This window comes from Haemaphysalis longicornis, unplaced genomic scaffold (genome assembly GCF_048455015.1).
Source record: "Haemaphysalis longicornis isolate Haplotype H1 unplaced genomic scaffold, Haemaphysalis longicornis Haplotype H1 scaffold_2, whole genome shotgun sequence".
Taxonomy (NCBI): domain Eukaryota; kingdom Metazoa; phylum Arthropoda; class Arachnida; order Ixodida; family Ixodidae; genus Haemaphysalis; species Haemaphysalis longicornis.
In genome coordinates, this window is record NW_027526295.1 from 201023527 (window position 1) to 201046742 (window position 23216).

General features: G+C 50.0%; 1 protein-coding gene across 1 annotated transcript in view; it reads right to left on the bottom strand.

The window, feature by feature from the left end:
* Positions 1-9324: 9324 nt before the first annotated feature.
* The window catches only part of LOC144169772 (uncharacterized), a 24852-nt gene continuing 10960 nt past the window's right edge, over positions 9325-23216 (bottom strand). The window contains exons 3-9 of the mRNA XM_077699104.1: positions 22318-22636; positions 19322-19523; positions 18848-19010; positions 17253-17555; positions 13733-14002; positions 12100-12148; positions 9325-11155 (exon numbers count right to left, since the gene is read on the bottom strand). Coding sequence (XP_077555230.1) covers positions 11035-11155; positions 12100-12148; positions 13733-14002; positions 17253-17555; positions 18848-19010; positions 19322-19523; positions 22318-22636 — 1427 coding nt within the window. The 3' untranslated portion in view covers positions 9325-11034. The remainder of the gene's footprint in view (positions 11156-12099; positions 12149-13732; positions 14003-17252; positions 17556-18847; positions 19011-19321; positions 19524-22317; positions 22637-23216) is intronic.

Sequence of the window (23216 nt, forward strand, 5' to 3'; positions counted from 1 at the left end):
GGCGGAGCCAATGGGCAGAGCACTATAGTTTCGGTTTCCACTTTCCGGTCACGGGCCTTCCGGCCTCCCCAGATGACTTTTCATCAGGTGACCGCCATTGCAGGCATCCGCTGATTCAACGTTGTAGAACAACTCAGTAACGCCATGTCCTCAGCTTCACAAAAAAAAAAAAAAATGACACCACCTTCCCGCGAGGGAACCCTGAGTTGATGCGAAGCATCTCGGACGTTCCGAAACGTTCACGAGATTGGATATCCAAATAACGAAAAATGACGGAACTCCGGACGGCGCAGCGTGACTCAACCGAAGCAGCAACTGAGGGAGCGGCGCGCGGACCGGGTTTATTATATAGAGCAGGTGGAGTGGAGAGGAGGAGATGAGAGAGGAGACTCGCACGCGCGCTTATCACGCACCTGCGGTAATGAGTAGCGGGCGCGCTATCGCACAACTGGCTTGGAGAGGGGGAGATGAGGAGCAGTGCGCGCGCTATCGCACAGCTGGTGGGGAGATGGGGAGAGGTGCGGACGGACGACGGACGACAGAGCCGAGAACAAGAGATGCTTTGCATCTAAAAATTGTGGAAATCTCCGTCAACGGCTCTATCGAGGAAGATTTGACGAACCCACATTGTACTGCGACGCCTGCGTCTGCGTCGGTTAGCGCGTAGATGATGATAAGCTCATTTTAAGCTTGAAGAGCCTCGACCCCCGCTAACAGCCGCTTGCTGATCGGCGCCATGATGAAAAATGTGAAACGCAGTTGCCCCAGAGCGGTCATTGGCCGCTCGTAAAATTCGCATCTTAGCGAAGGGCTCAAAGTGAACATGGTCGGTTGCTAGCTGCGTATACGGAAGGTCCAGCAGTTGCACAGATTGCGATAAATACGCCACTTACGGCATATGCGACTGTAGTCTGAGCGCGGCCTAAGGAACGCGGTTTGAAACTGAAAATAAGGTTTGAAACTGAGAAGACACGAAACCGGCGAAATGAAAAACATGACTTCACACAACGTTTGCAGATTAACGGCGCTCAGATGAATAAATTTCCTGCGGAAACGTGGTGCGTTTTGTTGCATATTTTCAAGATATGATGGCGTTTATGTTGTCACATTGCACAATACAACAAACCGTTTATTGACGGGTACATACGCATGGTTTATGTAAACAGAAGCCTCTCGTTGCAAGGCGAGAAGCATGGTAACCGTTTGCCGTTTACGATAACAGCTATCAGCAGCAGCAGGACAAAAGATTATCTTATAGTCTTTTAAACGCTCCTTTACGGTACCTGGCCCAAGAGAGCAACACGACTGGTATTAAATTCGTTCAGCCCGTCACAGGACAAGACGTCGTATCACCGTTGTCTTGGTTTCCTTTGCGGTCATTTCTCGTACGCCTGTGTCCGGCTTGGGGGTGGGGTGTTCTGTTTTACTAGAGCGTCCGACGCTAATGTTCTGCAGTTACTTCTATATGAAAAGCAAACTGAGCGAATTGGCATCGGTTTATAGTGAAAATCATAGAGAAACGTGCACTAAGTAACTGCTTCTTGTTTGGTACTAACATTCATTGATACTGAGAAATTTCTGACTTATGGAACATAATAATTACACCTCTTTTCCCACTACAAATCACGATTGAAAAGTTTTTGCAAATCCGCATGCTGACTTTTATATGCTCTATGGTGAAAATCATAGAATGGTGAAAATTTTAGAAAACACGAACGCTTTGGAAGAGGAAAACGACCACACGAGCGCTGTGTTGTCCTTCCTATTCTAAAGTGTTCGTGTTTTGCGCGGCAGTTTTTCCCTATGTCGCTTTTCAGTACCTCGCGGTAATAATGGAAAGAACTATTGGCTCACCTTCGCCATCTTTCTTACGGGGTTTGGGGGCAAAGCGTTCGTACATCGTTGGGCAGAGAGAAAGGGCTGGACGCAGGCCATCGTGCTTCAGGGGGTGTTTCTTTTTGGTCACTCTCAAGTGATGGGGGGCAACTTTTGCTGGGACTGTGACCGCGGCTGTTGTCTGGGCCGCGGCCTCACTGGGCGCTGGGAGGACGTGTTCGGAAGAAGTCTTCCTGGCTGCGGCCTCCTCGGTCGCTGTCTCGTGGTCTGGATAGCTCTGCTTGGCCAAAGCCTTTTCAGTGCCTGTGGCATGCGCTTGAGGGGAGTGCATCGGCGTGGCCTCAGTGAGCGCTCTCCCATGGCCGTTTTCTTCACTGCCTGCTGGTGAACCCGGCTTGCGCTTCTGCAAGCTGGGGTCCTTTCGTTTGCCAACCATGGCGACTGGCAAGGTTGGTTGATCGGTCGCCTCGAAAAATGGCTCAAGCGAAGGTCACGAAGATCCTCTTCTTCTGCACGAGAATAGGCTCGAGCAGTTTCTTCTTTCTCCTCTTCTTCCCATCTACAAGTGGCTCATTCCCGTGGCCGTGGAAGAAGCTTTATAAACATTCCATTTGGCGTAAGTTACTATGAGCCATTATTGTCTTTGACTATGCTCGGCACTCCCAAAAAAACGCAATCGCGACACCGCTAGGGCGGCCTTTGGCGATGATTCAGCGAAGACTTTTATAAACACGACCATGCCAGACGTTTCCCTCTCTCCCCACATTCTTCAAAAGTGGTTGCACCTTCTCAATTAGCCCAACTATTTCTCCGTTTTTTGGTTTATTGGTTGTAGGGTTTAACGCGCTGACGCAACGCAGGCGATGAGGCGCGCCGTGTGGAGGGCTCCGGATGGATTTTGACCACCTGGGGATCTTTAACGTGCACCGAAATCTCGAACACACGGGCGTTTTCACTTTTAGCCTCCATCATAAAAGCAGCCGCTGCGGCCGGGAATCGAACCCGCGTCCTCGTGCTCAGCAGCACAACGCCTTAGGCACTGAGCCACCGCGGCGGGTGATTTTGTCCGTTTTTTTCACTTGCAACTTCTATCCAGCCTTTCCGCTCAATCTGGTAGCACCAGGCTTTTTTCAGAACGGGCGAAAAAAAACTTGCGCCATGCACGCCCCCTGACTCTTCAACTAAAAATTTATTTTGCAACAATCCTGAATGTCTACATAAAGTAGGCAACTGTGCTGTCACGTGTGGTCTGGTAACAGTTAGTTTAAAACACGCCTGCTCCGTTTTTCTCGCCTTCCGAAGCCTTCCCATAGCGAGCTGGTTATGTCTTCATCTGACCCGAACTGACTGCACCAAAGGATCGTACCGTCCCACACGTCACCTCTACACAATCCAGCAGGCATTTTCACCTTTTCGCTCCACGTGTGGCGCACGAGAAGACATCCATCATGTCATATGGGTGTGTTCAAAGAACATCGGGCCCAGGCAGCAACTCATATTATCTTTGTGCGGGCCGCTTGATGCGGGACTTTTATTAGAAGGTGGGTCCCTAGTCAGAACCCAGTCAGGCTGCACGTGCAACCAAAGCTCTTTTGGTCTTTCTTCGGAACAAAGGACCGGACATAGTTTTGTGATAGACTTCTTTATGTGACTGCGAATTTTATGCGCGTCATCCGACATCTTTTCCTTTTTATTTGTTTTTTTTTACCCCTTATCATCTGGCATAGCAAGGCAGCGCAACGGCTCGGCTGACATCGCCGCTTTTCATTAAATTTGTTTTCCCTTTATCTATCTCTCTCTTTTCTCGTCTCTTCCCGTACGCACCCACTCCCCTCCAGTTCGTGCCCTTATGTCATACATCCAGCGATAAACGATACTATAGAGGACATGCCAATGCATCAGCACGCACACACACAGTCTCGCTCCGCGCCAACAGACTCGACCTGCCCTACAAACTGACGCGACCTTCGGAGCGACCTGTCCTCAGCGCATTGACGAGACCTATGCCGGGCGCATATCACAACCTCTGGATCACAGGACCCGGATAAGTGGGAATAAATGAGCGTGCCAACACCCTGGACCAAAATCACAGCCCCATCTTCCACTACACTCTGGGAGACACGGGCGCGCATTGGCCACGCGCATCATTCCGAACAGCCGCTCTTCGGTGCGGAAGAATTCCCCCCATGACGTAGTAGAGTCCCGGCGCACATTTCCGCACTCTTCCGCCGACCTCTCCAGGCGTCAGGTAGTCGTCCTACGATAGGTAAAGGTAAATACCCTATCCACGCCGCACCTCGTAAACAAGCTAAAATGCCTGGAACGACTCGTTCATACATTTTGGCAGGTGCCCGGACGTCTTCACATGGTATGGGACTGCCTACGGTCTCGCTTGCTCCCGACTTTCCACTCCCGTCCCTTTACCCATTGAATTTCATACTAATATATATTAGAGGGAAATCGGCCGCTTCAATAGCGGGCCGTCGTGAGCGCCGCCATTGCAGCTAGCGACGTTCCTAGCCTAAGTGGCTTGGCTAGCCGCAAGGCTTCTTTTTTGTCTCGAAGACACAGTGAACAAGAAAGGATTAGATCTTTTCTTGTTCACCTTGGAACAAGAACGACTTGGAACGACTGGTTGGCCGACCCCCTTGCCAAAGGACAGATTGCACTCACGACCAACGCGGAAACCGCTCTATGCGTGGCCACATCGTAGGTCCTGGACTAAGGTCTTCACAACTGTTTGATGGCAGAAAAGTTTCATTCCTTCATACACTCGCATACATGGCGTATTATACTATGCGCATGCGCGCGGACAGAAAATCCTGTCCTACAGAAATGGTTGGCCAGTGGAGTTCTCAAGAATAACTACATTCACTAACTGCACACATGTACAGGTTAAGTTAAACGCCCGCAAGAGAAATTGTCACTAACCCTTGGAGTTAGTTTGCAAGAGACCTTGAAAGTTACCCGGCGAGGCGAACAAAGCGCGTCACGACTAAACAACTTGTGAGGTGACAAGCTTGTCGTTATGCGCTCTCCGGCTCCACCTTCCTTTTTTGTGCCACTCCTGTTGCGTTGCCGGCCGGCGGTGTCTGCGTGATCGGTGGGTGGCTGTGCGTGTGCTCGTCTTGAAGCATGGGTCTTTTAGGTGTTCACGTGGTCTTGTGCGCAGACCAATGCGGAGGCGCCCTTTTTGAACTTGACTGGAAAGTGGGCGGCTGTGCCGGGTTCGTTCTCTTTGCTTCCACCTCCTCTCTGTAATCTAAGGCTACGAAAAGTCCCGACCAGCAAGAAGCTAGCAACTTCGTTGTTCAAAAAGATGTCAAGAGGTTTACGTCCCCTGGCCGCTGCTCAAAGCCTGAGCAGCAGGCATTCATGGGCAAGTAAGTACCAATAGCCCTTTGTCGCGCAGCCGTATTAGTTTTCTGTTGGCATTATAAATTCTGCGTCCTGTCTTCTAGACGTGGAGGCACAACGAGATGCGTCTTCAACGGGTTTTATGTTGATGTTGCGGATGCAGTACCTGAACGAAATTGTACAAAGACTGCCAACCAAAATTGCAGAAGAGCTTTGAAATGGGAGTACTTGAGAATTAGACGGTATCGCGTGTGCATTTCGTTTTCATGAATAATTTTATCCTGCAGTTAGCTGGTATGGGCCTCCACGGACCACAGCACATGAATTGTAACTTGGTCGCAGTGGCGCCTACATCTAATTCTCAATTACTTTTACCGCATAAATTTCTTGAAGAACAAGGTGGGTGGATGTGCTTCTATTGGAGGTTTCGTACACATTTTGATGTAGTATGGGAAAGAGAGGGGGGGGGGGGAGGCGTCTTCCGACATGGTATTCTACGCGGGAGAGGGGAGAGAGGGAAAATCAGACGCGTAGTTTACAAAAGAAAAATGAAAATTTTAAAAATATAATAATTAGCATCTCGCTCTGGAGAATAGAGTAAAAAGTCAACTGCCCGCGCCAAGGGGGTGGCTGTAATGTCACAGTTGCGTCACTGTCCTCAAGATAGTCAAATGATGGGGTTATAGTGAGAGGAGGGAAGTGTGGTCTAAATGTAACTGGTCCAAGGTAAAGGTATTCAATTTTCTGAAATTGGCACCTTGTTTCAGTGTAAGGTGAACACTCAAGTAATACATTTTCACCGTTTCCAGTGAGCCAAAAGTGTCACAACATGGGCTGGATGTCTGGATTAATTACGTGTGTCTGCGGGGGATTCACTGACCCTTCGAAAATGCGTGCCTCGAGCCCTGTAGTTATGCTGGGACTTGAAAGCAAATGGGCGAGTCTATTTTTTTGTTACTGTCAGCAAGGAAAACGTCGGGATGGATGCCGGGGGAACAAGGTATTGTTCCCCAAGGTAAAGTCCATGGTGTGGACTTTAATGAATTATTGTTCTGGCAAACAAATTGCAAATTCTCACATACGTGTAACCTGTCTACTTTCCATTGAAAAAATGTAGGTTACGGATGAAGCAGCGACGCTTTGCACTTACAACACCGCTCAAGGTGTAAACTATTTTTTTATTGATCAGTACATTGCGTCATACATCCGCAAAACAATGACAAACGTTCGGGTGATTTGTCTGCTAAATTTGAGACGACGATCACTGCAACAAACACAGCAAGTTATATTTATTGACAAGTTGAATGGAAGTACAAGATTTCACGAACATGAAATCATATTAGCGTATTTTCCGAGCCTGAAATTACAATGAAAAAGAAAGCAACATCCGATCGTCAGTGAACGCAATACAAAGTTCTTAGCATGGCCAGAATGCAAGTCCGTATAGGCGTATCACAACAGCGCATTAGGTTTTGATTCTTCGAGGCCGCTACAGCAGTAAAAGTGTCATCTGTCACCTTTCGACTTCCTTATGCACAGGTATCAAAAGTACGTCATCGAGCAAACACAACTTCAACTCTGCCCTTTTCTGCAGAGAGCGCAATAGCTTGAGTGGAATAAACGCACTCTATTTGGTTTTCTGCGGCAGTACGCATCAGACAACACACACGTACAGTGCACACAAACAGCACGAAAACTATCGTAGGGCAAACTAACACACAAAAATTGTCTGAAGGGGGTTTTCCAAAAAGTTGAAGAATTCACATTATTTCCGACATGGAGAGAAAATCAAGCCGAAAGCCATCGGGCCGCGGGCGAAAGTTTCCCAGATTAGGATAACTTTCCAGTCGCTGATCGAGAAAGTTCGCTTGCTGTCGCGAAACGAGTATTATTTATAGCAGTTGTGACAGCAGGAAGTACGATAGAGTTGTTTCCCGAGCATCAAAAAGCGCGCGCACGCAAAGAAGGGCGTGCTCTTGGAACTTTTAAAGCAAAGCTTTTTACCTCTACCCCCCAAGAGTTCTTTCGCGACCGTTGGTGTCACCAGAAAACTCCAGCGAACAAATAAAAGAATTTACTAGCACCGCCGGGAATCGAACCTGGAACTAACAGACTAACAAAGCGAGAGGCCGTTGTCTTACCGATTTAGCTACGAGCCCACGCAAGGTCCGGGAAGACAGGCGGTGTATCTACCAAGCACATGTACGGGTTTACTCCTGCGTTCTCGCTGAATGCCACGTGAAAGCGTCACGCGACCACTCACGCCCGTCTAGCGGCCCTGTGCGCACCTTGCTCATGTGCTAAGAGTTACAAAAATTAAAGGAAGCTCACACCAATGCATGACATCTCACTTCTAGTACGCCAATGTGCTAAAGCCTGTCGCCTCCAGTGTTCACGTAAAAAATCACAGCTCCTTGTCGTCCGCCCTCACGCCAAACCAAGGAATACATTCAAATACTTCTTGATGGCCAGGCCATCACCCCAAGCCCCAGCATCAAGATCCTGGGCCTGCATCTCGAGGCTAACACCAAGAGTGACGTCTCCTTGCAGCGCCTCAAAAACAGCATTAGTCAAATCATACACATGATCAGGCGAGTTGCCACCAAGAAGCGAGGCCTAAAGAAATTCGGTACCTTACGATTAATTGAAGCTTTTGTTCTCTCGAGAGTCGCATACGTGAACCCCCTGTCTTCTTCTCGACAAAGAAGACATAAAGACGCTTTATATAATGATTACAAAGGCGGTCGAGCAGGCCACTGGTCTTCTCATGAGTGCGTCCACACAGAGGCTGCTTAGCACGGGGCTCCACAACACGGTGGACTAGCTGGTAGAAGGCCATCTTCCTAACCAGAAGCTCCGACTCAGAACTGCGGTGCGTAACCGCATGTTCGCCAGATTGGCTGGGCAGCCCAGAATGTCACTCCGCTTGACGTACTCCCAGACTGTTGGTGACTAAAACTAAAGATGCTCCCTTTGCTTTGAAATCTGAACCCCTCACATGACGAGGGCCACCGAAAAACACGGGCTCAAGCGCTAAACACCGCCCTCGATGGGGATCATGCAGTTATCTACACAGACGCCTCCAAACATCGAGGGCAGCAATACGCCATCATCGTGGCTACCTCCAGAACCAACCTCCTTGCGTGTACCTCGCTTAGGACCCAAGAAATGACGGCAGCAGAAGAGGCAGCCATCACCTTGGCTCTCACTCAATCAGGGGTTCGGAGGGTAGTCACCGATTCCCAGCAAGCCTACTGGAATTACCAGTCGGGTCGGGTCTCCTGACCTGCACTGCGCGTGCTTTTTTAAAAAACCACTCCCCAAACGGTTCCATTCAGCTCATCCGGACACCCCCTCACGCTTCAATGGAGGGCAACAAACACGCCCACCCAACAAGCCTGTGCTTTTACCTCCCGTGCTATGGAGCTGCACGAGGACAGTCACCCGCTTGTCACGTTCAGGGAGATAACCCAGCATTATCGCCTTCTGAGACAGACCGTACCTTCGCCTTACCCTGACCATTCCAGAGCACAACAAACTACTCTACGGCTCATATAATCCGGGCTCCTTCCCACAGCCTACGCGTTTTCACCTAATGCTTCCGAATCACTACGACGCTGAATGTAAATTTTGCTCAGAAGTGGGAACACTCCGCCCCGTAATCGGGGTGTGCGACTTTAGCCCTGAGCACACTCCTCTCTTTCCGTCAACTACCCAACAAGAGCAATGGGAGATGCTGCTGTCCAAACCCCCTCTAGCTACCCAGCTTCTGCGGGTGGACAGAACACAGGCCGCGCGGACTGCATATGGGCCCCACAGAAGAAGGAGTCACTCCCCAGGGCTGCAGTCTGTGCCGTTCAGAAATCTGAACAGAAGTATATCTTCCTCCTCCTCCTCCTTCTCTGCCACAAATCTCATCGCCTCCGTCCGCGGCGCAGAGACGGAGAAGTCAGATCGTCTAACACCGGGTTGGAGCTTACTTTAATTTTATAAAAAAAGTTTCCACTCATGTGCTACACCAATGCAACTCAACCAAACACCGTTCATGCACCATGCAATAATTTAACCTTACCAAGAATATCTATTTGAAGTAAAGTCCATTTCACTTCTCTCTGGTTTTACTATTTGTAGAGCGATGTGAGTGAATTTAAGTGACGTCGCATGGGTAATCGTTATGGGGGCCGTTTACAGCTTTGCTTTCCAACCACATTAACGGGGTGGATTGGAGCGATTTTTTTAGGATGGTGACTTCTTTCCTCGATGAACCGTTAATTTAATGCTTTGGTGTTAAAGTCAGAGTTTGCGCACTACAGGTGAGACTAAAGCAACTCTTGAGTTTGCGGGAATTCATACCACGCCAGTGACATCAAGAGTGCAATCCTCTAAATCAGATGACTCACCCACCTGCAATAAAGACGAACACGAAATTACCGTATGAAGGAACAGAAATCGGTCTGAGGCGTAACAGTTAGTTTGCAATCTACAATTACTAATGTCATTTTCACCAGGTTGCCTTCCAAGCTATGTGTTTGCGGGAATTTATACCACGCCAGTGACGACATCGCTTGGGGGCTTTCAGATGTAACAAATATACGTAATAGATGAGTAAGCGATCAGGTTATCACGAGAAACATGCTTTTCGCTCTAGCTGAAACGGAAACAGCTCTTGCGTTTGCGGGAATTTATACCACGCCAGGGACGCTAAGAGTGTAATCAGTTACGTTAGGTGTATTTCGGAAGTTCAGAAAAGAACAAGGTCCCTGAAAATCTGGCTTATGTTTAGTTATTTATTACTAAAATTGATTGCTATTAAGAAAATTCGTAATGCATTTGACCTTGCTAACTTTCACGCCTCCTTTCAGGGGCATTAAAATGGGGAAGGTTAAGTGAATGCGAAAACTTTTTTTTGGAAGAAAAACGGGTGGAAAGAAGGATCTTGTAAACACAGTGCCTCGGCAGCATAACATACACTCGGTAAGAACACGCAGCGTATACGTCCTGGTATTAACGTTAAATATGTAACCATTGCATAGATACTTGCTCTTTTATGCAGATTTGCCGCCTATACTTTTACAATAGACTCAACATGACGCTTTACTCAGGAATGCGATGTCATACCGACGGTAAATGAATAATAAATGTTTAATTAGACGACTTTGCAAATTACTTTTCGAATATCCCGCGGAACGGTCGTCACCGTAAGCTGTCTGCCAAGCGATGGACCCGCCGCGGTGGCTCAGTGGCTAAGGCGTTGCGCTGCTGAGCACGGGGTCGCGGGTTCGATTCCCGGCCGCGGCGGCCGCTTTTCTGATGGAGGCGAAAAGCAAAAACGCCCGTGTGTACGAGATTTCGGCGCACGATAAAGATCCACAGGTGGTCAAAATTAATCCGGAGCCCTCCACTACGGCGCGCCTCATCGCCTGCGTTGCGTCGGCGCGATAAACCCCACAATCAATCAATCATCAATCTGCCAAGCGATGGATTGCTCCAAGTGGCCAAGCGCCGACCCCGTTTCGACGATCACAAAATATACACTTCGAAACACTGAAACTGTTACATCGTCGCTCAAATTCCGCATCAGCCGCTGTCGCGCGCTTTCGCAGCCACATCTTCAGCCACGCAAGCGTAGATTTCATTTTGTTTCAGCGTGACTGCGCGCATCAGCGGACTATCTACTGCGCGACCTACTCGGTTTCAAGACCAGATTTCTCGTTTAGTCGGCGTAGCGCAGGACTCAAACATGCGGTGCATGTACGCGGCCAACGACGATATGTTGATATCACAGACAAGAGACGGTCCAGCACATCTGCAACCGATGCACAGCTCGCCCGCAACTGCGTGCTACGCCACACGCTGCTGGTGTTGATTCTGTTGCTGCTGCTGCCAGCAGAGCGCCGAGGACTGGGAAAGATGCGTCAGGGCTTCTGCCGCCTCGATCTCCGTCCAGCGTAGCCCACTTCCGCTGTGTGCAAGAAACAAGAGGCAGTAGCAGTGACTCTGTTTTACACCACAAAATGATTCACCCTGCCGTTACCCTCTCTGCAGTAATAACGTTTTAAAGTCGTCTCAAAACGTTGGAAAAACTCTGCCGAAAATTTGTCGAAACTTGTGCAATTGTCTGGGTAAATTATGGGTCGGCATGATTTTCCGCTATCTTTAACATAACACAGTGCCTTATCTGATTGGCTTTGAGTCTTTGTGAGAATAGCGAAAACCAATCACAATGGCGCTTTCGAAAAGACAGCAACTTCCGGGCGAATCAGCATACAGAGTTATCTGCTGTGTGGCAGAGTTTGGTCTTAGGGCCCCACGTATCTGACTACACCGTTTCTTGAGAAGTGAACAAACGGGCGACACACGGAGTAGGGGATAGCTGCCATGCGCTCAGAAATAAAAAAACAAATACCTGCGAAGCCAGTACGTGTCCGGTCCTACGCACTTCGCTTATCTTTGCGAGCGTAGGGCATCTTGAATAGATTCACAAAGTCATGGGGCATTTGTGTCGAGAGCGTGTGCACTTGTTAAGGATATAGGCAATCGACATCCTCTTTCACCTCAGGAGAAAAAACACGTTGTGCAGAGGGTGTTTATTTTTCACTATGCCTACCCCCTCCCCCCCCCCCCCCCCTCTCAATTCCCGACGGCTTCCTGGTAGATAATAATGGCCCTCTGGACAAACGATGTCCTGCTTGCATTTGAAGTGCTTGATTTTGCATTTATGGCACCGTTTGTCATTGCCGAAGCGTGCAATGAGCTAAAACTTCCCATTGCTTTTGCTTCTGAGTGTCGCACACCTTACATTTTCCTTTTGCCACAAAAAAAAAAAAAAAAAAAAGTACGCGCTACGCGTGTTCGCAAAATGCTGCTCTCTGCTAATTTGCGAGCAAAAGCGCAAGAAAAAGTTACCTGAAGGTTTCAGAGCCACATTTTCGTTTCTTTGCCGTTTGTCTCTGACCTGGGCAGATAGAAAGGAAAACAGAAAAGAGGTTCAGCAAGGCAGAAGATGGTTTGTGGCCTCTGCCACAGTTACACATAAACGCCAGACGCGCACAAGTTTGACAAACTTTACGCAATCAAGCTCACACAGGTTCAAATACAAGGCACAATTCTCGTGTTGGCAGAACTAACGCAACCTAATCTAGCCTATCCTTAACCTGCCTTTTCTTTATGAGTGAACGGCGCTCTGAATTGCGTCTTAGAACATAACTTCCGAGTAAGGGGTATCGTTCCGTCGTTCAAACATGCCCCGTGTAATTCCATTTAGAGGACCGCAAGTGTTTTGCATGGTGATAACCCAGCCGCCAAGAGCAATGCGAGAACACCTACTGCGAAAACCCGACGCACCAGCGGCTGCCCCGGCACAAACATTCAGTGCACACGACCACCTTCTAAAAGGAAGCTTTCTAGGTTCCACTTTTTTTTCCTTCGGCTTTCTATGTGTCACTGACGGCCACCGTGCGCACCACAAAACGCTCTACAGGAAAACCAACTTTCTCTAACAATGATGATGATCGTGGGTGAAGTGAAGAAAAAATTGCGCCCACCTCCCCCCGCGGGAACCCTGGTGTGATGCGACGCTGAAGGGGGTTCCATTGTGCGTTTCCGTTGGGTCGATTACTCGAATTGCGTGAGCAGTCGTCGGGTAATGCGAGAGAGAGAGAGAGAGAGAGAGAGAGAGAGAGAGAGAGAGAGAGAGAGAGAGAGAGAGAGAGAGAGAGAGAGCAAGCGTTGCGCGGGCGACCGTCGACTGAAGACCGGCCGGAGCGCGGCACTCCGCTTATATGCGCAGCGCGCCCGAAGGAGACGAGACCGCGGAGAGAGAGGGCGCTGCACATGCGCACAGCGCAATTGCGCCGCGCGCAGCGCCGCCCACCGGCGGAGTGAGAGTGCGCTGCGCCACGCGCCCGCAGATGTTGGGCGAGAGTGTTCGCTAGCGGAGAGAGGAGAGGAGGCGAGCCAAGGAGAGACGCAGCTGTGCGGACGCGGACGACGCCGATGCAGGAAGGACAGGGCCGCCGGCAAGAGATGCTCCTCTCAGCGTCGCATCTAAAAAACTGCTTTCCATGTTCGGAATCCAACCTGGGTCCCTCACCTTATGAAGCCGTCGTCAATCCGATTGCGCAATTCCGACACGGTCATTCCAACACGGTCCGACAGTTTGTATTTGGAGAGGCTTGCATGGACGTGCAAAATTAGGCGCAAAAATCATTTAGAAGGAACCACTCCGTCTAAAGACGACGGTGGCTGAACGCGGAACTTTCATCAGATGGCGAAGGGTCACAGTAAAAGCCGCTGCGATCGAAAGTCCGAAATGCGTGCGACTCAATAAAGTCAAACCTCAATGGGCCAAAGCCCAAACCGTCTGCGAGCTGAAGTCCAAACTCAGGCGACAACCAAAGAATCCCTCGCGAAAAAGCTTTCAGCCACCGTCGTCATTAAAAGGGGCGCCTGTTTTTTTTTTTTTTTTTCTTCACTTAGTCAACAGTGCCTGTAAAAACACTTTTGGTACATGACAGCGATGTAGTGCGAAGGAGCCCACCTTCTCGGACAACTTTCTTTGGCCCGTTGGTTGCGGGGGTCTTCTCCTCGCGTGGCCTCTTGGCGGTCGGACGGGACACAGGAAGCTGCTTGCGCGCATCCGTCGCGGGCGCCGGGTCACCGTTGGTGCCCTGCAGGTCTGCCCCTATGTAGCGCAGAAGCATCCTCGTCTTGTACTTTTTACAGGGCGGCGAGAACTCTTCCGAGACAGGAAGGCGTCGCTTGGACCCGGCCGACGGTGTCGCAGCAGGCGCCGGGGCTGCCAGTGGACCTTGGAGCGACAGGAGAAAAGGGAAACACGTATCAAGTGAACTAGCATGCGTGGGTTGAAGCGGTTTATCACGCTGCGGTCTAACAATGAACCTTCTATGCCAAAAATTCAGTGCCCTTTCCACTCGGTGATAAAGGATGACCAGCGAAACTGACCGCCGCCCCAGATGTGCACGAAACAAAGCACGTTTGCTTGTTATTTGCGACTGAGCATACTTCCTAATTAATTAGGTGAATGAAATTTGGAAGGACTATAGCTTTATTCTAGCGGACAAACATGTTCCCGTCCGCTTCCCTCCCGCACGCGTAGTCATCTTACTGTCTGTGTAATACGCCAACACAAACCGCGGTGAGACGTTCAGGTTAAAATCTCCCAACAGCACAACGGACGTGCCATCGATGAGCGCGTGAAGTCTGTCTGCGTGTACACTTTCCTCCTACCCCTCGTGCACGCATACAGGGGCGACCGGTGATGTGCGCGTGCTTAGACGGTAAAGAAACTAACTAGCCAAAACATCACCCCGGAAGCCGTTCAAGGTGCTCGTGTCTGAACAGGGACAACCCCGGCCAAAGCGTCACTCCGGAAGCCTTTCGAGGAGGCAACGCAGAACACTGACTCTACAGATGAAAACTTTCCGTTCTACCCGATTTTGCTGACGGACACGATATGTAGAAACCGTAACATTAACAGTTTCTCTGTAAAAAAAAACGTTTAGGAACGTAGATTGAGGCAGCGCGGATACACAAGTTGCTCACTCGGTTTCGTGGCAGGACCTGCACGAGCCAACCAGTTACTTGAGGCTTATATTTGACAGAAAGACCGAAGCCGATGAAAGAATGGTTGGGAAGGGGGGTATAGAGTGGAATCACTTTCACTTCTTATTTAGGGGCACTTCACAGTTTTTCAGGCAGTGTGACGGACTAGGCGTCGCTCTACTAGACGACCCGCGCCAGATCACTCTTAATTGCAAAGCTAGCGAGCTCCGAAAGAAGTTCACCGCAGTCTATGTTGTCTGATATTTCAGGCAAGGTAAACGGGTTGCGACGTGATAGAAGCTGTGTTCGATGCTCCTGGAAGTATACGCATGACCAAATGATATGGCGTAAATCAGATTTGACGCCCAGATTGCAATAAGGGCAATGTTCCCGTCCTTCAGGTCTGCGGGTTCATTTCTGAATTATATGGGGAGTATACGTCAGCGTCAGCACAAAATCTATTTACGAATACTTCAGCGTCTCTTGGTTGCGCGCCAACATTGTAGAGGTAACCTGTCGGGGCGGCCATCCGGTATTCCCGTTAGTCCATCCGGTATTCCTGACAAGAGCCGGGGGCATGGGAGGGGAGGACAACGAGGAGTTCGGTGGAGAGGAACGAGCGATATGCTCTCCTGCGCTTCCTCGTGGGCAACCCGATTAATGTTCGAGATACCGAATGCAGTAAAACTTTACTCGGTTCCATGAGTGGTCGTTTTCTTACTGGCACCATGTACAATTTGTCCCGTTTTCATAGTTCAACTCCCTGTTTTGTTGCATCCGCTGTGTGGGAGTAGTGTTCACACGATTCCGAACAATGCGCGTTGTTGGGACAGTTTGTACACAATTCAATAATAAATAGCGCAACCTAAGACGAAGGACAAGAAGGACGCACACGTACATACGCTCAGCTGTCCATGTGCGTGATTCTCATCCCCTTCGGTTGAGCTATTTAATCTTCAATAGATCATATTGAGATTGTGGAGTGTGTGTGAACTCTTTTCCCGCAGGCATAAGGGACAGACACATGTGCCTCTGAGCAATCCGGTTTTCAGTACGGCGCGTCAAAAAAATAAAAATATGCGCTGCTCGCACTAGTGGTGCAAGGCTGACTGAAGAAACAGCAGAGCTGGCGGCCCCTCTCCCTTCGTCGGAGACCCGGCTGTTGCACCTCACATGGATTTCCGAACTTGACGCTGGAAGTTCTCCATGACTGGCAGGCCCGAATCGTTTCGCCGCAGGCTCCCAAAGTGGACCGCGCTGCACGCGCTAGAACCCGCGGCAGTCGGCTTCGCGAACTTGGCATCTGTCACGCGAACTCGGCGGCTGTACGTTGACTCGGCGTGAACTCACCAGTTCACGTGTGCACGCGCCTTAAGTGGGGACTTCAGGCAGTGTTGCTTCGGGTGTGAACGAACGGTAACTTGCGAGGAGAACAGCGCACGAGAGGTCACGCCACGGACAATGGGAAGAGTGTTCTCGAAGGTCGAGCTTGCCGACGCCGGCCCTCCTCTCGAAGCGCCCGCTCACGTGCGCTCAGTAATTTTTCTTAGTATTTTTTGTTCTGGTAACGCTGAACGGCGGAACTAAAAGGTTAAGCAGCTCTGCTGTTAATAGAGAGTTTTAGCAGTCCGTCTGTTCTGTCGTTTACGTAGTTACCGTGTTGACCGGGACCCGACTGCGCCTGCACGCGCGGAAGGACGAGGAGGAAGGGCGAGGAGGCGCACCCCACCGGGATAAATGCGTGGACATGGCGAAGGCCGACCCGCGGGACTATTCCCTCTACCGCGATGAATGCACGAGAGTCCAGACGAGTCCCGTTCAACACGGTAACCACGTACAACACGGAACATACGGAGTGCTCAAACTCTATAATAGGGAGTTTTAGCAGTCCGTCTGTTCCGTCGTTTACGTAGTTACCGTGATTACCGGGATCCGACTGCGCCTGCGCGCGCAGAAGGGCGTGGAGGCGCACCCCACCGTGACGGATGCACGAGCATAGCGAAGGCCTGCCCGCGGAACAAATCCCCCCTACCGCGTTGAATGCGCAAGTGCCCAGATGGGTCCCGGTCAACACAGTAACCACGTACAACACGGAACATACGGATTGCTAAAACGCTCTATTAGAGAGTTTTAGCATTCCGTCCGTTCCGTCGTGCACGTTGTTACCGTTGTTATGTTGTTACCCGTCTGGGCACTTGGGCATTTGTCGCGGTAGGGGGATTAGTTCCGCGGGCCTGCCTTCCCCATGTCCGTGCCTCCTCGCCCTTCCTCCTCGCCCTTCCGCGCACGCAGGCGCAAACGGGTCCCGGTCAACCCGGTAACAACGTACACGACGGAACGGACTGACTGCTAAAACTCTCTGTTATCTAGCAGGATGGACGCACGCAGGAGCGGCCCATCCGGAAGTCTTCCGGCAGCCAAACCAGCTCTCGGAGCCGGAGACGCGTGCGCAGACGCGTCCTTTCCCGCTCGTGTGTTTGGCATTTTACACGTACGGCGCGACGGAGGCGGTAGTTGGCGTGCACCGTCGCTGCACCCGAACGAAGTGGTGTCGTCCGAGTCATCCTCGGAGTCCTCCGAAGGGCCGTCCGAGTCGCATGAGGGACGCGCCCGCTTGCCACCCTGGGATTCCCCGTCGGAGAACAGCGCCCGCTTCGAGGCCACCCTGGTGGAAGCAGCGACTGCGGCAGCAGCGGCGGGGCGGTCGTCCACGGCCTCGTCCTTGTGCCTCGCAGGGGACGAGTAGCTGTGCTCGAACAGCTCGACACGCGCGTTCAAGCAGCGCTCTTGTGTCGCACCTGGGTGCAAGGACAGAGGGAGGGGCATGTCTTGAACGCAGTTGTCCCTGGATGAAACACGCTTAATCTTTTCAGGGGAAGCCAAGGGCTGGAGAAATTGTGAAGATTAAAGACGAGGGTTGGTGCTCACGGGATGTCTCAGCCTCCCCCGTCTTCTCCGTGGTGTAGTGAAACTAGACTTTCGTTGAGATCATCGATACAATTTCATTTTGATGCTCTTCTAAAGACAACTTGTTGACGACATTTTATTGACAAGGGGTAGGAACGGGATTCTATCGTTTCCCATATTCCACTGGAACCTGTGGAAGATAGGCCTAATTTAGTCGCTCGCGAAGAGCGTGAACTTCATTTTGACAGAACGTCCAGAAGAAACCGCAAACGAAAATTTGCGTAATAAATTAGCACCGTTTTCCGCACTCACAGTGTGTACTATATATGTTTAGTCGATAAAAAGTGAAGGTAACATTAGGGTCCTTTTCTGTGTTATATATACTCTTGTTTTGGCGTTCTTTACCCCAGCTGACATTGCCCCCTAAAAATAAAATCGAACCATCATCATCATTCGGCTCCTTTATTAGGGCACGGGTTTTCAGGTGAACGAGTAGTCTCAGCAACTGCTGCACAGCAGCGACTTTTCGGCAACAAACGCGTGTGACTCCATGTACGATTAGAGTCGCGACATGAAAAGTCGAAAAAGGGTCAGCTGTAGACCACAGCATCAGTTATACGATGGAAAAAGTGCGAAATTAGGGCCCTATCTGTCAGTGCTGCGGACAACGTGGCACGTACCTACCACGACCGTAATTTTGTAATAAATTGCCCTCTTAGGTTCACGAATTACACCATCAGACTGACTTCCACCCCAGTCTTGATATGGGCCATGGTGGTTAAGAATAACCAGTGAGCGCCTGCTGTTGCATGAGCGGACCATTTATAACAAATTCTTAGGATATGGAGCAAACAGGCTGGTTGGAACGTGAGAAAACAACGCTTAAGACAGGACGTAGGCTCAGGGTACACGCTTTTTCATTAACTATTTTTTCAAAACAAAAACAAAACAATAATTTTTGCCCGCACAAGACAGCCGAATAGCGATTTTTCAGCCCTGTGTGTTGAGAACTGTGTGTGATGAAAACTGCCCTGAGGCTACGTACTGTCTTAATTTAGCGCTGTTTGCTCCCTTTCTAACAGTAAATCCGGCGGGAATGAGAAGTTTTTTCGCAAAAACTGTTTATTCGTTATATCCGGACTCCACTGTTATTCGAATGTAGGCCCGAACATGTAATACGTACCAGCCCGCGTGCTGTTGTCGTCGGCGCCGTCCACATCCCGCTGTTCACTTTCGCTGTCCCAAATGCTGTCATCCGAGCTGATGCTGAGTGGCTCGGTGTTTCCCGAGATGAAGTTGTTGTAGTGGCGGATGCGGTCGCCCCAGTTCATTCCCGGGACGTATACCTGTACGCGCACGCGAAGTGTGTCTCAGTCTTTACCATCAACAATTACCATAAGACTGTCATCGTAAGACAGCCGAAAGGCGAACCTTAAAAATGTCAGGGTAAACAAGGTGCCAGCAGGACAAGAGAAGCAACGAAACACAAGAAGAACCGCCTGCGACAAATGTATGCATAACATTGAGAGGGCACGAAACTTATCAGCTGTACGAAAAAATGGGACCACAAGATGAGGATTCACGCGCTCACAGAAACACTCCATCGGCGCTTCTCGCATCCTGTGATTTCTAGCTCAGCAAGTGCAGGAGCACTCACCGTGTTCTTGAGGCGTCGCCTGGCGTTGGCGAACCAGTTGGAGACCTGCTCGAGTGTCATGTGCGAGCCGAGCGCCAGCGCCAGCTTCTCGGCCTTGCTCGGGTACGGCTTGTCCCTGTGCCGGATGAGCCACTTCTTCAGGGGCCGAGCCATGCTCTGCAGGACGTGGCGCTTCTTCCGCGGACGCTCCTGCAGGCGGCACCTGCGTCGTCGAAAATGAGGGGCTCGAATTATTCACATACCTCACAAGAGCGGCACAGTGCCTGGCAAAGGTACACTTCTTCCATTCAGACGACATACAATTGACCCAGCACACAAAACAGGCAATCAAAAAAAAAGTTATAACAATTAGGATGAGCATGCGCAAGCAATTGAAGTGAGCACAGAATCAAATAAACTAGCTGCAAGAGGAAAACACTAAACAGGCTTCAGAAGTCAGGAAGAATTGAAAAGAACGTACCCGGTGTAGGCGCGTACCCTATGTAACCTTACACGCAAGCTGGGCCCAAATTCGGTTCGCAAGTTTGCTACTTGTTCGAGCTGGTCAGACAGTTTCGAACTGCCCCTGTTTGCTCCTTGCATCTCCTCGCCCATCCCGGTTTTCCTCTCCTTTTATCCTTGGACTATTTCATTTGCTCGGTCTTGTACTATACCTCTACAAACTGTCAACTGTCTGCGGAGTGTCCGGCAGCTGAGCTGCCACCACGGGTCACATCGGTAGCTAAGAGGCAAGCGTGTAAGAAACAATAAGGCCTCACTATGTTCTCAGGTAGAATAAACCTCCCAACTTTTAAAGAGAACTTGAGCATATCCTTAAACACACACTCGTACAACGGCCAACACCTCGCCATCCCCCTCGTATCATAGTCTGCTGCCCGGTGTACGGACACCACCTCGTTTTTCTTTCCTCGTGCGGCGCTCTCTCACAGTGTGACGCCACTTCGCGACGCTGAGACTTGTGAGGGTAGCGAGAAAACGTACCCTACCCAAAAATAGAAATAACAAAAACGAAGAGAAAATGCCCGCCAGTGTCGCGCAGACGACAGCCCACGTTCAGTGCCTCTCGATGGGTGAGCAGGACGCACGCGGCGAGTCGGCGAACCCCGCAGGCTGACGCGTCGCGTGTAGTACGCCGGTCGCGGCGGGGCAGCGAAGGATCGAGTTGCTCACTCACGCGGGAGCGACTCCCGCAGAGTGAAGCTGTGCCGTCGCCGCCGACCAGACACGCGCGTATACAGTTGTCGATGCACGTGCCGCGAACTAAGCGCGTCTGTCTGGAACTGTCTCCGTTTGCTCCGTGAAACTCCTCGCCCATCCCCGCTTTCTTCTCGTGTTATCCTTCAACTATATAGTGTTTTCTTTGCTCGCTCGCGTCTCTCGCTGAGTTGTGTATTAACGCCTCTGTGCTCACTGTAGTGTGATACATTGTGGTTAGGGAGGATTGATGCACCCCGCTCGCTGAAGCATCTGAAAAGGCACACGCGCCTCTGTACTTCGTGGCCTAAAAGATCCGCCCCCACCCCTTTTTTTTTGTCGTCACTTCAATGAGCTCCCACTATATAGTAGCAGTACACATGTGCGCACTGTTGTTCTCAAACGTGTAGGAAAGAGGTTCTCAGCCGAAGACAGCAGAAAACTGAAGGCATTCCAATAAGCATGAAACGCTGCTCCTTGTTAGGTCTTCCACTTTCGGCAGCTTGTCGTCCAGCTTCATATCTTTCCGTCCAGTTTTTTGCGTGAAAGAGGATAATTATTAAGGTTAAAAACTGGGGCGATATAGAGTGCCCAGTCAACGTGGTCAGCGCTCGTTAGCCTGGGGAGTTGTTCCTAAAGAGAGTGAGACTCAACAACATCATCTCCATTTTCAGAGTCTAGAAGCTTAATCCTAAATCTGCACTTAAACATGGAATCGATAGGTTTGATTGGATAATTTAATAGAGTTTTCCGCTTTCTTTGCTTGCACCCACACATACACGTCGGTCACATGTATGTCTAATTGGTACTAGTACCAGTTTTGTTCCCTTCGAGAATTTTGGGTAGTAATAGTTAAAACACATTTTATACGAAACACAAGACGAGTAGATGGTATGGGTGTATGCCCTTCTTTTCCCTTTTCTGCATTCTTTTTCCTTCTACACTATAACCGAAGGAAATTTACTATCGCATAAATTGCCATTAGCCTGGTTCACTAACCAGCGAAACATCAAACTCGGAGTCGTTTGGTTCTGCACACAGAACCAAGCCAATCATACAATCCATATATTTGGAACAGTTGACAAGTGACGCAGGTGCTGCTCTCTTCTCAAACAGGGTCTAAAGTGGCAAAATCCGACTCTGTTCAATTTGAGAGGACTAACATTCGGAAACGTACTCACTCTGCTCCATTTCAGCCCCGAAAGACGCTTTTGTTTAACCAAAACAACGCGATAAATATCGAAAAGATTTCGAATTTCGCGCTACAGGGATTGTGGGCCAACTCTAAAACATTGTTATCAATAGAGCGGAGAACCGATCTCGGTACGGTACCCGGTAGGCGACCGGCGCCACTGCGCGTGCGCAGAGGCAGGAAAAGTGGTTGCGCGCATGCGCAAGTGCACCGGGCACCGTACAGGGACCGGTTCTCCGCTCTGCTGTAACTCTCCAACGTTAGCATTCAAGTTGTACGAGCAAACAGAACCAGAGCCTCAGTATACAATCGCCCAGTTACGTTTCTTGGCGGTGACTTTGGTCGGCTACCGCCAATCGCACAAACAGGATACTGTGACGTCATAGAGACGCCGCCGGAAACTGGCTGGGGAGTCGCCAGTGCTTGGTCTGATTTCCTCAGCATATCAATAATTTGTTTGTTTGCGATAAAATTAGCATCATTTTTTTGCTGGGACAAAGCAGTTTCTTGTTGAACCAAACCTGTATCTCGTCTTCATGGCCCCTTTAACGAGATATCCCGCAGAAGCGGTATAATACTATACGTCTCCGTCGCGTTGGTCGCCACCTGCCTCGTCGGCCTCATGCGAAGCGTCCGGCCGGACCTCGTCCGCACGACTTCCTCGACGGAGGACGCGCTGTCCTCGGCGCGGGCCAGGTACATCTGGTAGCGAGCGAGGCTGCTTGGCGAGAGTCGGGTGAACTCCTGCAGCGTTGCTCCTCCGTTGTCCGCCGCGGACTTGTTCGCCGTCAGCTCTTCGTAGAGCGAGCACGGCTCGTACGGCGAGGACCGTGCAGCACCGTGCCGTGCGATCCCGTAGCCACCGTGCGGTATGGCGGTCTTCTCCGGCCGTGAAACGTTCTCGCCCAGTACGACGCATCCTTCTGGTCCTTTCAAAAAGATAGGGAAAAGGCACAACGTTCTAAGTGTTTGAAAAGGAAAGAAAAATAATGAACATGGCGAACGCGGCACCATATATAACTGCGGGCCAAGCGGCCGCGTGTCTCCGCTACATTTGGCTGCCCTCAGCGCTCGCATTGAACTTCACTATAATCCATTGTCTAATTGCATGAAAAACTACCGGACACAGAAGAAAACGACGGGACTAGCTGGCCCTAACAACTGAAGGAACAAGGCACTTGAACGCTTAGAAATACCTTCTGGCAACAGCATTGCGCTTCAAATATGTACCAACTAGCTCAGTTCAACCCCGTAGTAAACCATTGTCATGTTAAACAAGCCTTTTGAGTTGTTCTTTTTGCCTATATCGTTCGTGCGTGTTTTAAGAAGAAGTGCTGCAGTTGATTTATGCTGCAAGTTTGTTGTAGTATATATATATATATATATATATATATATATATATATATATATATATATATATATATATATATATATATATATATATATATATATATATATATATATATATATATATATATATATGTGTGTGTGTGTGTGTGTTGTTTCCCC